Below are 15031 nucleotides of genomic sequence, written 5' to 3'. Positions count from 1 at the left end.
CATTAACTAAAATAGGGGAAAGCACACGAGTAGGTCCTGGAGATGAGAAGAAATGCTGTTAGTCATGGACATGGCAAATTAGAGAGGACTGTAGGAAACTCTTGTTATGTCAAGCAATTGGTTATTATCTGGAGCTCAAAAGGTCAGCCTGGAAGACACAGATCTGAGGTCAGCAGCAGGTGTTGATAGCTGACATTTACTGAGTGCTTATCATGTGCTAGACAGAGTATTAAATACTTAATGTGAATTATCTCATTTAATCTTCAAACTAATCTTTTAAAATTAGGAACTATTATTTTTTGGTCCCCACTTGACAGAGGTAAATTGAGGATTTAAGAGTAAGTAACTGGCCTATTGCAATCCAGCTATAATGATGGAGCCAGAATGCCACCACTGAGCACTTAACTACTTTCCGTAAGGTTAAAACCAGAGCGCCTTGAATAGTCTAGGGACAGAAGTTACAGAATAAGAGCAACAGGCCAAAAACAACTTTGAAGCCTACCAGTCTTTAAAGTGAGCAAAGAAATTCACAAAGGAAATCAAAAGGGCAAGTCAAGGGGGTAGGAGGGAACAGACAGTGGTCCCTCCCTGTGGCCAGAGCAGAGCTTCAGGGCAGCAGAGAAACAGCGAGGGGAGGACGGGAATCATCGTGGGTGTGGCACCATGGAGGCGATGTTAACCAGGAGTTGCAACGGAGTGGTGGAGGTAGGAGGAACTTTAAGTCTGAGGAAGGGGCATCCTGTTCTCCTTAAACTATCTCGAGCAGTTTGTTTTGGTGGGGGCAGAAACCCTTAAGCTAAATTTATATACTGAGAAGAAAGAAGAGGGTGAGTTGGAGAGAGAACTAACGGAGCAAGATCTGGGGTTGAGAAGGGTAAGGATGGGCAGAGACTGCAGGGGAGGTGTTTAGTGGGTCAGCTATGGACACAGGCTGGTGAGGGAAGCAGTTTAGGCCAAGAAGGGGCTGATAGATTGGAGGAAAATAGAAGGAATCAAAAGATTTGAAGTCTCCAAGTTCTAGAATAGAGTGGAAACGAGTATGTAAGAAAGCTCCTCAAGGGGCTGGCCCAGTGGCATAGCGGTTAAGTTCACATGCTCCACTTGGGCGGCCTGGGGTTGGCCGGTTCAGATCCCAGGCACAGACCTAGGCACTGCTTGTCAAGCCATGTTATGGTAGGCATCCCGCATACAAAGCAGAGGAAGATGGACACAGATGGTAGCTCAGGCCAGGCTTCCTCAGCAAAAAGAGGAGGATTGGTGGCTGACGTTAGCTCAGCGCTAATCTTCCTCAAAAAAGAAAAAAGGAAAGCTCCTCAAAAAGGACTGATTTTATACCATTTGAAAGTGGCACCGGGGAGCTGGGAGAATGGCAACCCTACTGTACAGGCAAGTGAGAAAACAGAGGAGGCAGCAGAGTCCTTGGTTAACACACCAGGAGAGGATGGGAGTAACAGGGTTGAGGACATGGGGAAGCTGGAAGAGGGCTTTCAGGTGAAGGTTTAGGCGTGGGGAGACAAAGCTCAGAGCAGTATGCACACGAAGCGTGAGAGGACAGGTGTCCGAGGGGGCTGATATTTTGGGTGATCACCAAGAATGACATGAACGAGCAAGCCTCAAGGCCACAATGGAACGTGGCAAGACTCTCTTCACAGTTGGGTTTCACCTTAAATGCACTGTTTTCTTTCAAATCCTCTTCACAGCTCTGCACTAAGACCTGCAGGTAGATCTCCCGTGCAGTGGCAGTGAGCAAACGGCCCTTATGCTGACCCCACACCCACTGAGCCGAAGGAGGTAGAATGCGTCACGACAGGCTGCCCACCAACCCTTCCCCCTGGGAACTATGCCTCCTCCACTTCAGGCAATTTTGACAGGGCTGTTAAACAAGGGCCTCCGCTGTCCCTGACGCAAGAGCTGCGTGTGCAGCCACGCTGGCCAGAGTACCCCATTACCTGACAGAGTCATTGGTCCAGGAACGGTCACTGACCAAAGAAGAGCTCCGGTCATTACAGTCTTTTCAGGGGATTTATACAGAGGCTGGGACAGTCTTATCTCTGAGATCACGCGAGTTGATTTTACTACTCCTACAACTATAGAGCCTCCACTTCATGGGTGCTGAGAGCTCAAGATAGGGAAATCCAGTCTGTGACAAGACTGGTAGGCAAGGCCCCACTCTGTGGCCCATACCCTATTTAAGCACACAAAAACACCAAGACAGAGACATGGCGAATATTTAATGTCTGTACGCATGCCTCACCCTCCCATTCCTGTAATGATCTGATGGCCTCCCCAAAATGGCAGTACCAGAGAAAACATGCGCATTTTTTCCCAGCAGGGTTTGAAAACTATTAAGGCCCTGGTCCTCTTGACTTGGGAATGATCGCAGGTGAGGTCTTTGCACAGCAGGCCTCAAGCCTCTCTGCTCAGGGAAAAAGCCCCCCAGTCCTACAGGGCTCCTGAGGTCTTCTGTTCTTCTGCGGCCTGGCGCCGGGAGCTGCGCCGCTGGAAATAGTGGTAGGCGCGGACACTGCAGAGGTAGCCCCCGTACACAGTGAGCAGCATCATGGAGGTGGAGAAGGTCTTGTAGCCAATGTCAGCGAGTTGCTTGGCAGTTGGCATGTCGTCCCCTACAAAGACAGACTGGATTTAGACCTGAGGATGGGGCCTCATCTGTCTAGCCCACTTCCCTGTTTAGGGCCATTCTGTGCCTTCTGCACCCTGCTTAGTCTGTCTGCTTAGTCTATTCTGGACGGCCCCTACACGTATGCAGAGTCGTATACCGGAAGATACCATTCGGGAACTCTAAGATTCAAAAGGGCAAATAAAGTCTCCATACGAGATACAGAGACACAGCGGGAACCAGGGGCATCTGCACAACGTCACAGCTAACAGCTGGCCCTCCATGTTTGTGGAGACAAGTGACTGGGAGGGACCACCTAGAAACCTTCTTAACTGGTACATTAAGTGTGCATCAGTTTTTCTGGCTAGTAGGAAATTAATGGAAGTAGCCAGGAATTAAACATTAGCAGGGAATTATCCTCTTTAGGAGGATCAAATGGAAACGTGCTAGGCAATATCCAATTTGTTTCCCACAAAAATCATCTCATTCATGGTGGCTGGGCTCCCAGATTAGCCCTCAAGCATCTGTTTAAGCCAAAATGTACCTGAGACAGTGCCAACAGTACGTTTCTATTATTTCAATTATACTTAACCTCTACAGCACTGATTCTCTGTTCTAGACATGACACCAAGAACCTGTCCCAGGAGCTAAAAAGAAAGTAAGTTCCCCGCAAACTCTTAACTCACATTTGCATGAGATACATTACTTCTGATTTAACTGTTCCCTGGATATTCTGAGCTAGGGAACAAGAGAAAGTTTACTGCAGGAATCTCTCATTCTGAACAAAACGTTCCTCAATTTGGGACTCTGAAGGTGTTCTTAGGCTCCTCTCTGTTGACAGAATTGAAATTAAAAGGCTGACTGAAATTAGTGAGAATAGGTTTCTTAAGAATCAAGAATCTGGAAGAGGAAAAGCCCAGGATTCGCTGGTTAGGGGGTCGGGAGGAGGGTGAGATATCTAAACGCTTCGAAGAGTGAGTCCCATGGGCTGAACACTGCCTTTGAGCCAGTCCTTGAGGGTGGACCCAAGCTGAGCCGAGGCGCAGCTTCCTTGAATTATAATTACAAGTGACTATGGAAAGTGACATTAAATACGGTCAGAGGAAGAAAACCAAATGGCACAGGTTCACGATGAGAAATGGTTTTGTTTAGAGTTTCTGAGGTTTGAAAAGACCCCAGGTGTAAGAGAGTGAAGAAAATACATACACACAGAGCAGGACACTAAGGCAGTAAGCCAGTTCCCAGCAAAGAGATCTCAGCCTTCGACCTCCCCGTCACTTATTCTTTCTCCTCCTAGCCCCCATTACCGTGGCCAGACGCTATCCAGTTATGGGACCACCTCTTCAACGGGCTAGAGAAAGAAGGCTGGAAGCATTCACCAGCCAACAAAGAAACAGGATGGTATAGCTTGGCTAGAAGTGACAGCACACCTACTAACAGACATAATCTTGGTGTCTAGAACCTCGCTTCCTTCTCTTGTCTGATCTAACTTGAGATTTCTCCTATTTTCAAATTAACACAAACTCTTCCTAGACCCTGAGCTAAGGCAGAGCAGGAGAAAAGGAGAGATCAGATGCAGAAGTGATTTTGGAAGCAGAACAAGATTTATTTACTAAATAGATTAGGGCAAAGCTGAAATTACCTCCTGGGTACCAAGTTAGGAAACTCAGAAAATGAGAAGAAACAGGTGCGTGTCACTGTGTGTGTATGGGGGTGGGCGTGGCAGTGAGTGTCAGACAAGAAGATCATGAGCTGGGTTGTGGACATGTTTAGATTAAGATGCTCAACACAACGCTCCCGTGATGATGTCTACCGGGCAGATGGATACGCAGATCTGGACAGATCTCGGCAGAGAGGCTAGGCTTCAGTTACAGATCGAGGTAACAAGTGACAACAAAGCAGAGGATAAGACCAGAAAGAGAGGCCAAGGGAATGCCAGTTGGAAGAAGGAAAACAATTACGGGGAAAAGGCAGGTAGGAAACTCCAGAAACATCTGGAGGGCTTTTTCATTTAACTACATCCCCCTTCCTGGTTGAAAATCACTGCTGTGTCAGGTCAGTGCCACTGACAGAGGCGTGCTGTATCTTCCAGGTGTGCTGGGTCAGAAGGAAAATCGGGAACCAGCACAAAGTTAAGTGCTATGAAGACTGGTGAGACGCGATCAATGGATGGGAATAGGTGACTAGCTCACCAGTAAACCTGGTGTGGAACTAGTCAATTTAGTGCACTGAACTGGAACAGGCATTAAGTAAAGAGCACAGATTCTTAGCCAGCGCCCCAGCAGGCCCATGAACCCCATCCCCCAAGGTTCATGTGTCTATGCATTTTGGGGGGACAGAGAGAAACAGATTATTAGAAGGATCATAACCCCCTCACTCCAAAGCTCAGAATCAATATTCTTGTGATCTGCTGGTTAAGGGAACGGGAGTGACAGGGCAGCAGCCCGAGAAGATAACAAGATCAAGGAAATTGTAGTTTTGTTTTGCTTATCAATAAGGAAGATTCGAATATGTTTGAGAGGGGAAGAAACTGGTGGCTAAACTGAGGATAAAAGTGAGCTGGGCGGGATGGAACAAGATCCAGGACGGCCCAGGAAAAGATGAAATTAGAAGCCCAGGTAGAAAGATTACCCTTGGAAATGAGGGAAACTTTTGAAGTTAGCAGGAGAACATTCTCATCTGAGGGACATCCATTTTCTCAGCAAAGCTCAAAGCTGGGTCTGTTATGGGGGTGATAGGGTTAGATCCAAGGTTTCAGAAAAACTGGAAAAAAAATGGCGACCCATTATGATGAAAATGCCATGGGGCGCAATCTGCAAAGGTTATGTGGCTCTTCTTTTTCTGCCCCTAAACGTGGGAAGACCTCAAGGCTCAGGTTTCTCCTCTAGAAAACTCTCCCTGACATGGGTCCATTCACCTCAGCTTAGGCTGACTCATTTATCTGTCCCCCTTTTACACGTGCTATGAAGGCCCCAGAGAAGAACACGGCTTCTGTCTCAAAGGAGCCTACGATCCGATGGGGATAAGCTACGTATCTCAAATTATTAGGGTAGAAGACGGCAGCAACCAAAAGAGAAGAGGCATTGTGAAAGTTCAGATAAGGTGGGGGCTCAAGAAAAGTTAGCAGAAAGTGGGGGGATGGGGATGGGTGGCGCTGTCTTTTTAGAAGGGTGGGCAGGATTTATACCAGTAGAGCAGAGGGAGGAGCAGAGCATTCCAGGAGTTGAAAGCAGCGGAGGCGTGGAGCTGGATAATCGATATGCATTGAAGGGTGCCCGGCAAACCACACAGCAGAGCGAAGCGGACTGTAAGGCAAGGAAGGGTCAGAGCTCTGGAGTCAGAGCGTGGAGAGCCAAGACGTCCGGCTGGAGTCAAGGTTCGACAGGAACCTAAGGCTGCAAGGAGCTCGTTGGGCTGGAAGCAGTGCAGATCGCGGCCTGTGGTCCGCGGCGCAGGATACGCCCGTGACCTCAAGGGCACGGTGACCTGGGGCACGGGAGGATGCACTAAGCAGAGGCCGGCCTGAGCGGCGCGCCTCAGCGGACAGGCGGCCCCTACTGGGCCCTAGCACACAGCGTACCTGGATGCTGCGGCTCCCTCCGGTCCCACCGAGGCCTCCACGGGCAGCGCCTCGCCGCCGCAGTCTGCGTAACTTCCGAGCGCAGCCGGGCGCAGCGCCCGGGGCCAGAGACGCGAGGGTGGCGGCCCAGGCACAACCCCGAACGCTGAGGTGCTATTGGTGCGAAAGCCGCCCGTGCTCCCTCCCGCCTGCCTCGCTCACCCTCTAGCAGTAGGCTCCCGACGCAAGAGAGGACACCCGGCGCCCAATTCAGCACGACCCCTCCCACTAGGGCGGGAGCCCGCGCGGGCCGCCGCTCCGGCTGGTGGCCGCCATTGAACTTCCGGCTTCCGGGCCCGTCTCCCTTCCTGTGGGAGAGCCCCGTTGAATCCTGGGGCTTGTAGTCATTCTTCATCGAGAGTCCGTCTTGGGTGACCCAAGCTCTGGAACTGGAACTTTTAGGATAGTCACGACAGAAAAGACGATCTTTCTCTCCGACTCAGAGAGTCAGCCAATCCCCAGCCTACGGCGCGGTGACATCCCCAGTAGCTAGGTAGATTCTCTCGCAGTCAGCCCTCCGGAGGCGGACGGCGCGCCCCCTGGAGCCTGGTGCTGCCTTCTTCCCCGTGGCTGGCTTCGGCCGAGCCCAGGTAGAAGCCCGATCGGCGCCGTGAAGGCTGAACTGCCGAGGATGCGGCAGGTTTGGCTGTGGCCGCAGAGTGGGCACAAGGGATGAGTATCTGACGTTTCTGTCCCATGCGTGACCTCCCCAATTGCAGGCGGCGTGATAAAGCCCCAAAGAAGCGCCGCAAAGGGGCTGGGGGGGGGGGGCTGCCACTTGGGGGAGACTCCATGGGCACCCCTGTTAGGGGCCGGGAGTGGCCGGGGTTGTCAAGCAGGGGTGTTTGGTGTTTTTTTTTTTTCATTTTCTTTTTTCATACGGGGTGAGTGAAAACATATACATGCGGTGATCCACCACAGCATGCGCCCTGCCACATGCACTGAAGTGCCCCTCCCCACTTGGCTTCTGGAAAAACCACCCTTTGTTGGGTAGACAAGTAGGCCTGATTTGGAAGCCTCAGATTCAGTTGACTGTGGAGTGAACCAAAGTAGGCAAAGGCATTGACTAACAAGGTCGCAGCTACAGCCACTCTGACCTCCTGGGGAGGCAGCTGTGGATCCAGTCGGTGCGCGGACTTGGGCCCAGCTAGATCTGGGGTGACTATGCCTCTCACTCCTGCTGCCCAATCCAGGCAGCTCTGCCCTGCACTGCTAAGACAGTTGAGGGGTTGAGAGGAGCCCGCCTCCCTGGTTTGTCGGGGAGTGAGGGAGGGTTAACATAATGCTGGCCAGGGCCACAGTGTGCCAGGTGCTGCCACACAGGGAGCTGAGACTCTGCTGGACAAGGCAGGAGCCTCTCTGTCCCTGGGGACTATTTATAGCCAGGGGCCCAAGCTGCTGACCTGTGACATTCCCCGGCTGCCACCGCATCCCAGAGCAAGGCCAGTGCAAAGCACACTCCTCTCCCTCCTCCCTTTCCTGTTCTTCCCTCACCCCGGGGGGGGGGGGGGGGGCAGGGTGGTTTTAATTTTTTTCCTCCTCCTTGGGTTTCCCAGCTCCTGAGAGGTGCCGATGTAGTCAATATCTCTTAAAGCCTTCAGATGACAAAGGAGAGCTGGTCTTGGAATGTCAGGACCTTCCAACATGGGGACCTGCTCACCCTTCCTTACCCCTGCGCCACTCTCTGGCCCCCTGGCCTCCAGATACACATGCTGGTTAGCCACCTGGCTGCTCTGGAGGTGGCTGAGAAATACGGACAGGGTTTGGGAGGAGGAAAGGGGTAGAGCCAAGGGTGTGCTCAGGGAGACTGCAGCAAGAGGGACCCTGCTGACACCACCCCCGTCCTAAGCTCCTGAGGAGGGAGGCAGGGCAAATAACAAAGGTCACAGGGAGCAGAGTGATCTGAGCCTGCTATGAAAAGGTATAGCTCTGTCAGCAGATTAAATTCCTGCTCCCCAAAGAGGGTGCTGGCGGGGACGGTGAGGGAAGGCTTGGAAAGGTCATGCATGGTGGGGAGGAGCTGGCAGAGAACTAGGAACCAGGAAGTCCTTGGGGAGAATGACAAGCCCCAAGGTCAGAGATGCCAGCGTGGCAGCAACTCTGGTGCCAGGGCAGCCTGGGGGAGGGGAAAGGGGACAACCAGAGGTTTCCAAGGATGCAGACGTTGCTAGGAGAAGCTAGAAGGGGGTTGTTTGAGATCTTTGTATTTTGTTAACAAACACTGAGATCCATTGATGCTGTGTGAGGCCTGGCAGAGGTCAGAGCAAAGGGGTTCCTGGGGCCTATGTCAGCTCAAAAGCCCAGACCCCTCCCTGGCAGCCCTTGCTTCATCCCTCTTGTGGCTGAGGTACTTCTTTAGCCACTTAACTGGGCTTGGGGACAGGATTCCTGGTTGGCGTAAGGCAGCAGTGGGCAGGCGTGTCTCCCTTCTCCCTCTACCTCTCCCCACCCCCCCCCCCCCAAAGCAGGCAGTACTAGGGCTTGAGTCTACCCCTCCCAGAGGACAGAGAGAGAGCCCAACATCTGGAGAGGGACAAGGCAACTCCATTTCTAGTGAAACGTAGTGGCAAGAGGCTGCAGGCTGCTTGGTGGTTCAGGATTTCGAAGCAGGTAGTTGGGCCCCGCAGCCTTCTGTCTTCCAGTGAAAAACTGAGAAGTGGCTGCTCCATGGAGAGTCCCAGAGATCCTGGTGGCCAGGTACCCCAAGCTTCTTCTTGTCTCCATTGGGGTAAAGAAGCTGCCTGGCCTGGGCCCCAGCCCCGCTCACACATGTTCTGGGTGATTTTGTAGGCAGTGGATGAATTCCCCCACTGGCTGGTTCTCGTAGCATATCTTATACACACCCATGAACAGAGGGAACCTAGAATGGGGAAGGAGAGACTCATATTAGCCTCCTGGTGTTCCCCTACCCGCCACTCCCCATCCACCTGCTAATCCACCACACCCCTACTCTCCCACCTTCGAGTTCAGGCAGACTCTGGCTCTCAATTTCCAGTTGCTGAGAATATGAACTTCCTAGCCCAGGGCTTTAGGATTAGGTTATTGATTGCCCTCCCTATCATATCAAACTCACCCGTATGATTCCTTGGCATGAATTTTTTGTTCCACTTGAGCAAGCCCCTTAACCTCTCTGAGCCTCAGTATCATCAACTGTAAAATGGGACCAATATAACAAAGCAGTGAAGAAGTGATTATGTGGGCCAGCCCAGTGGCACAGCGGTTAAGTTTGCATGTTCCACTTTGGCAGCCCGGGGTTCACCAGTTCGGATCCCGGGTGCAGATATAGCACCACTTGGCAAGCCGTGCTGTGGTAGGCGTCCCACATATAGAAAAATAGAGGAAGATGGGCACAGATGTTAGCTCAGAGCCAGTCATCCTCAGCAAAAAGAGAAGGATTGGCGGTAGATGTTAGCTCAGGGCTAATCTTCCTCAAAAAAAAAAAGAAGTGATTATGTATTAGGTGAAGGTGCTCAATAAATGCCAGTTTCCTTCTTCCCATCCTCTTGCCCAGGCTGCTCCCTTTACCAGGGGGCTGTACCCTGACCAGCCACGAGCAGATCTTCTGAACCTGTTTCATACTCTCTTAGTCTAGGATTCTTTCGCAGATCAACAGAGCTCTGCTCTGACCAGCCCATCACCCCCACTGTCTTTGTGCTCCCTGAAAACGAACACCTTGAAGCACAGACCATCTCCTTACACCTCAGCAGCCGGGACAGGAGTCAGGGGTCAGAAGGGTTGGCCTCGGGGGAGCGGCTTAGACTGGGGTGATGGACAGAGAGGCAGGACAGTCAGATGAGCTTATTCCTGCGGCCTGAGAGCTTCAACACCCATAGCAGACGACAAAGAGGAAAGGACGGAAGGGAGGTTACGCGGAGGGCTCCAAGCAATGTGATATAATGAGCACTGGACTGGAAGGAGTTCAAAGACCATGAACTAGCTGGGGCACAGTGGGCATGCCAAACTCTCTCCAAGCTCTGGTCTCTGTCTGTAAACAAAATGACATTTCCCTCTCTGCCCACTTCACAGACTGAGGAGGGTTCAGAAGATGATGAATGGGGAGAGCGCTTCTGGCTGTGGTTCTCTCCACCAGTGGGGCTGTGGCAGACACTTACTTGTCCACCAGGCCTTTGTGCTGGAGGATGCTGTGTAGCTCCCGGGCTGTCTGGGGCCCCTGCAGCTTCTGCCCATTCAGCATCTCTTTCTCCAGCTGCTCAATGGACTGTGAAGAAAACAGGATGTGTGGATGGAAATGGGAAAGGAGGGTTGTCAGTGTGAGGTGGAGAGTCTGGGGCTCAGATGGGAGGTGGGGTCTTAGAAGGAAAGAAAGGCTGGGAATGTTCACAGCAATATGGTTGTGCTCAAGAGATCCTCAAGTCAAGTTCCTCTGTGTTGATACCTACAGGGCCCACCCTCTGCTCTCCCTTCTCCCCGGGGCCCACCTTTCCTGTTCGGGCGAAGGCTTCAGCCACCTTGCGGTTCCGCCCTCCGTAGCAGGTAGTGATGAGGTCAGCAACACCGCAGCTCTCCAAGAAGGTGGCAGAGGACACAGGGCCACCGCAGAAGAGCTTGGCAAAGGCGATCATCTCCATGAGCCCCAGTCGGATCACCGCCGCCTTGGTGTTGTCACCAAAGCCCAGCCCATCACAGAAGCCAGCCCCCACGGCAACTATATTCTTTGGGTAGTAGAGGTCACGGGTGAGAGAGGATCCTCTCCTGCAGGCCCCACTTGGAGCCCTCAGCACCTGCCTCATGCTCCTTCCATCAGCCATGACACACCCCCTGAATAAGTGAAGAACAGTGGAGGGGCTCCTCATCTATTTCCACCTCTTGGTTTTCCTGCTTGCTTTACCCACTTCTTTTAGCCTGGGCTTATGCTTCCTGGCTCCCCAACCCTGTCCCATACTCCATCCTTGATGACATTTCCTAAAAACCAGTCTTCTCTCCAGGATTCAGAGTTCTGGTCATCAATCTGAGTGTCTTGGACATCTTGTCTCCCATTTGGCTGGGTGCTCCCCCATGGCATCTCCTCTTCCCCCTGGACCACCCCCTGGAGCCAGAGATAGAGATGTCCCTCAAGGGGCTATAGGGAAAAAAGAAGGGGGTCCAATGTCTGATGGTGAGTAACTGGAAGGCCTGAATGATCCTGGCCTTCCTTCTGCAGCTCTTCCTATGTGTATGGGACTTGATGGGGAAAGGGAACAACTGCCCAAGAGTGAGAGTCTGGAGTACCAGCAACCTCGTATAGCTGCTAGGCCCTCTTTCAGAACTTTCTCCCTACCCCATGGCTGCCTCTGCACCCCTCTCACCTTTAAAGCCCCACAGATCTCTACTGTGTCCACTTCTTGCACCACGGTGATGCGGAAATTGGGTGTCTGCATCAGCTCTTTCAGAAGCTGTCCTTGGGCCTCGTCCTTGCAGCCTAAAGTGAGGAGGGGACAAGGTTTTAAGGGGAGACTCTTGACTTTTCCTCCCACACCTGCCGTAAGCAGGACCTGCAACCCTTTCCCTGGAGGTGTCCCAACCCTCCCTCACCTCTGATACTTGGGTCTTCTTCCTTTGCCTGCCTTATGGGGAGAAGATGGCTAAGTTGGGGGCGGGGGGAGTATGGGGAGGCGCTATAACAGGAGCTGTGTTGTGTATGTGGGTGGTGGTGGGGCTCTCACCAATGGTTGTCTCACAGAACTTCTCATCAGCCACCTCGCTGGCAATGTTGGCCCCCATCAGCACACTTATGGGGATGCCAAGGCGCTCCCCAATCACTTCAGAGATGAGCTTCAGCCCGTTGGGGCCCTCGTCTACCCCCTGGGCACAGGATGGAGCTCAGGCCAGGTGCCCTTTATGCCCAACTGAGGGCTTCCCACCCAGAACTCCTGCCCCTTCCAAATCCACTGTTCATCAGTGTCCCTCCCAAAAAGTCTTGCCCAACCAGCCAAAGCTTGCTGTATTGAGGGGATGGCATATGAAAACAAACCCACCTGAAAACTCCCCTTCCACAGCCCCTCAACCAACCTACCTCTCCAAGGCAATGTATCCCCTCCACATCCTTAAACAACCTGCTCCTGAGTATCCCAGACGAACTTCCATCCAGGCCACTGCGCCCAACCACCTCCTCCTTCACACCCCTCAAACCAGTCTGCTTCTCACACCCCCCAGGCATCCTTTGTACACCTGCTAAACTCCCCAAGATGTTTGTCTCCAAACCCATCTCTTATCCACTCCCCAACCCACCTCCCCTTCCCAACAGCCCCCAGCATCTGACTGTTTATCGAGCCTCCCTGAAGCCAACTCTCTTCTCTCCAGAAAACTCTTGGCCCACTTCTGCCATTTTCTGTTCTCCTCACTTCACCCACCCTGAGCCCCACAACAGTTAGCTGCATCCCCATCCACATGAAGGTGTCCCTGGCACCTTAATGAGAGATATGCCAATGGCGTTTGCCTTCAGGTGGCCCTTGAGCTGATCACAGATCTTGCCGATGAACTGATGGGGCACCACAAAGATCAGGATGTCAGCATCCGCTGCAGCCTGGACCACATCTGGCACAGCCACCTGTGGAGGCGACCAGTGCTTGTGGGCCTGACAGACTTCTTCTAGCCCCTATGGAACCCCATTCGGGAGATCTAGGAGCCAAAGAGTGAGGCTGGTGAGGGAGAAGGAAGGGCGGTTTGGGGACTGAATCTGAGAGGGCTGAAATTGTAGGAATAAGACACTCTATTCCCTCCTCCTAGCCACCACTCCCTCTGGCTCCAGCTGTCCTGGGCTCTTGTGGACTCCTGGAATCCTCCTCCCAGCACTCTCCTCGCCCTTGGCTGTGGGACAGTGAGGGAGGTCAAAGGAGGCCTGGGCTTGGCAGGAGGAAGAGGCACAGTAATTTCATCGCCCTGCTCCTAAAGGCCCCAACTGAGAAGGGAGAGCCCCAGTCTTCCTACTGTCTTCTCTGCTCCCCCTTTCCAGGAGGTGAGCGAACCACATGGCTTTGACTAGAGACCTTAAGTCCAGGGAGCAGGGTCCAAGTCTGCTAACAACGCAGTGAATGAGTAACAGGATTAGAGCCTGAGGCAGGCACTACCCGGACCCCAAGTCTGGGAGCCAGAGAACCTGTCTTTGGTTGCTGTGGAAACCAACTTCTTTGTCCTCTTGCCCTCCCTTTCCTGCCTGGAAGCCTGTAATTGGTGGGGGGTGGGGGGTGAGGGGTGTGTGTGGGGGGGGTACATTCAGGTTCTCCTCAGTCCCAGAAAGACCCCAGGGGAGCAGTTTGGGGGCTGTGCAAAGGGGTGCCCTGTGCATGGAGCAGCCCTCCTGAGATGTTTCCCAAGTCCAGGCGGCACCTGAAATGGCCCCCTCTCAGCAGGAGGCACCCTCCACTTCCCTTTCCCTTCCTTGCAGGGTGTTGGGGCTCACCACATTGGGCGGCAGCTTGTGCCCTGGCAGGTATTTGACATTCTCATGCTGCGTGTTGATGATCTCTGTCAGCTTTCTGCCCCCGACGTCTTCCTCAAACACCCACATGGTCACTCGTGGGTCAAAGTGTGCCAGCTGGGCTGCATTGCCACCCACAATCTTGGCGATGGCTGAGCCCCTGGTGGGAGGGGGAGCACAGAAAGTGGAGGAGTCGGGCGTGATGGAGGGAATGGTGGCAAGGGAGGGGGCAGTGTTCCACCTCACGATATCACAGCAGTCCGCCAGATTATTTACTCGCCACCTTCCTTGTCACCCCCAGCCCCGTGAGAGTGTGTCCCTAGTGACCTGGCAGTAGAAAGGAGACTCAGTCTACCTCACACTTCACTGCTGGAGAAGGGGGCCAGCCTTCTGATCTCCCCACCCCCCCAAACCCAAGCAGCTTTTCAGGCAGGGAGCGCCCTGGAGGCTCCCTTCCTGTGGCGAACAGGTGCAGCTGCCCAGGCAGGCAAGGGCCAGAAGAGGTTTGGACACGTCTGTCCTGTGGGGGTAGGCACAGGAGAAGATAGAAGCAGCGATGGAGCAGGAACCGGAGGGCATTTCCTACCTGCTGTCTGCCTCCTGCCCACCACGCCTCCATCCCAAGACCCTGTGTACTTGGGAGAACCCTCCCCTCCCCCCAATACCCCTTGACAGAGCCGCCTACCAGTTGCCGGAGCCTGCAATGCAGACTTTTTTGCTGGCCATGGTGCCGCTTCTCTGCCTGAGCCAGCTCGGTGCCACACTCCCCAGCTCCTCTGCCGGCTAGGAACATATAACACTGCCACACGTGGGTGCAGCCAAGCCCCGCCCCCTAGGGTGGGTGGGGAGGGAGCACCCAGGGAGACAGAGTGCCTGGCAGAGTCAGGGAAAGGAGAGGAAAGCGTAGAGACAGGTGGGAACCAGGAATGGGACAGAGACCAGGCCCTTCTTTTCCTCTTAGGTTTGCCAGCTGACAGTGCTGGCAGGCTTCTTCCCTCGGCCTCAGCCCAGTTTCCTGCCCCTCTCCCCGCAATGGTCTCATTTTGAGGTCTGCCAAGAAATAGCCCAGATAAGGAGCAAGTGACTGGCCCCCCCTCACTCCCTCCTGTCCCCCAGCACTGGAATAAATTGTATTCAGCCCTACTAGCAGATAGAGAAATGTTTTCTTTTCCAAGGGAGGAATCGCCCTGCATATCCTCCCTGGAGCCCCCAAAACAGCTCTATGAGTTTGTCCTCTAGCAGTGACAGAGACCACGTCACTGGCCCCACACTAGCTCGTCTGCAGGGCTGTGGGTGAGTGGGGTGAGTGGGTGTGGGCCCACTTTTAAAGATAAGACCGCATTAAAAGGTAAGGGCCTGCTTTGGAGGCCACCCAGCC

The 15031-nt window shown here is 53.3% G+C and overlaps 2 protein-coding genes and 1 long non-coding RNA gene across 4 annotated transcripts; 1 reads left to right on the top strand and 2 right to left on the bottom strand.

Moving 5' to 3' along the window:
• Positions 1–2216: 2216 nt before the first annotated feature.
• On the bottom strand, positions 2217–7153 carry COX14 (cytochrome c oxidase assembly factor COX14). Of its 2 annotated transcripts, none has more exons than XM_008512499.2 (2): positions 6399–7153; positions 2217–2624 (listed from the first exon to the last, which is right to left on the bottom strand). In XM_008512499.2, the coding sequence occupies exons 1-2, from the start codon at positions 6589–6591 to the stop codon at positions 2443–2445; spliced, it is 375 nt and encodes a 124-aa protein (XP_008510721.2). In that variant the 5' UTR covers positions 6592–7153; the 3' UTR covers positions 2217–2442. The 2 variants fall into 2 exon arrangements, with proteins under 2 accessions (XP_008510721.2, XP_008510716.2); XM_008512494.2 differs by having other exon boundaries at positions 6198–6918.
• Positions 6705–11184, top strand: LOC139083581 (uncharacterized). Its single transcript, XR_011540419.1, has 2 exons — positions 6705–6826; positions 10639–11184. It is a non-coding gene; the product is annotated as an uncharacterized lncRNA (long non-coding RNA).
• Positions 8425–14430, bottom strand: GPD1 (glycerol-3-phosphate dehydrogenase 1). The gene is made up of 8 exons (XM_008512543.2): positions 14339–14430; positions 13636–13813; positions 12643–12783; positions 11900–12038; positions 11543–11655; positions 10676–10909; positions 10349–10455; positions 8425–9096 (listed from the first exon to the last, which is right to left on the bottom strand). Exons 1-8 carry the CDS (start codon positions 14377–14379, stop codon positions 9000–9002), a joined length of 1050 nt encoding a protein of 349 aa, XP_008510765.2. The 5' UTR covers positions 14380–14430; the 3' UTR covers positions 8425–8999.
• Positions 14431–15031: the final 601 nt, after the last annotated feature.

The sequence above is a fragment of the Equus przewalskii genome, chromosome 5, assembly GCF_037783145.1.
Source record: "Equus przewalskii isolate Varuska chromosome 5, EquPr2, whole genome shotgun sequence".
Lineage (NCBI taxonomy): Eukaryota > Metazoa > Chordata > Mammalia > Perissodactyla > Equidae > Equus > Equus przewalskii.
The sequence above is the reverse complement of the archived record's forward strand: the minus strand, read 5'-3'. Positions and strand labels throughout refer to the sequence as shown.

Bases quoted from the DNA above. Each gene is read 5' to 3' on its own strand.
- COX14 (XM_008512494.2), bottom strand. From the start codon at position 6,591: ATGAAGAATGACTACAAGCCCCAGGATTCAACGGGGCTCTCCCACAGG. The intron at 2,625-6,197 runs GTACGCTGTGTG...CTGTCTTTGTAG, and splicing joins GAGGGAGCCGCAGCATCCAG to GGGACGACATGCCAACTGCC.
- GPD1 (XM_008512543.2), bottom strand. From the start codon at position 14,379: ATGGCCAGCAAAAAAGTCTGCATTGCAGGCTCCGGCAACTG. The intron at 13,814-14,338 runs GTAGGCGGCTCT...CCCTCCCACCAG, and splicing joins ATTGCAGGCTCCGGCAACTG to GGGCTCAGCCATCGCCAAGA. The intron at 10,456-10,675 runs GTGGGCCCCGGG...TTTTCTTCACAG, and splicing joins CCTTCGCCCGAACAGGAAAG to TCCATTGAGCAGCTGGAGAA.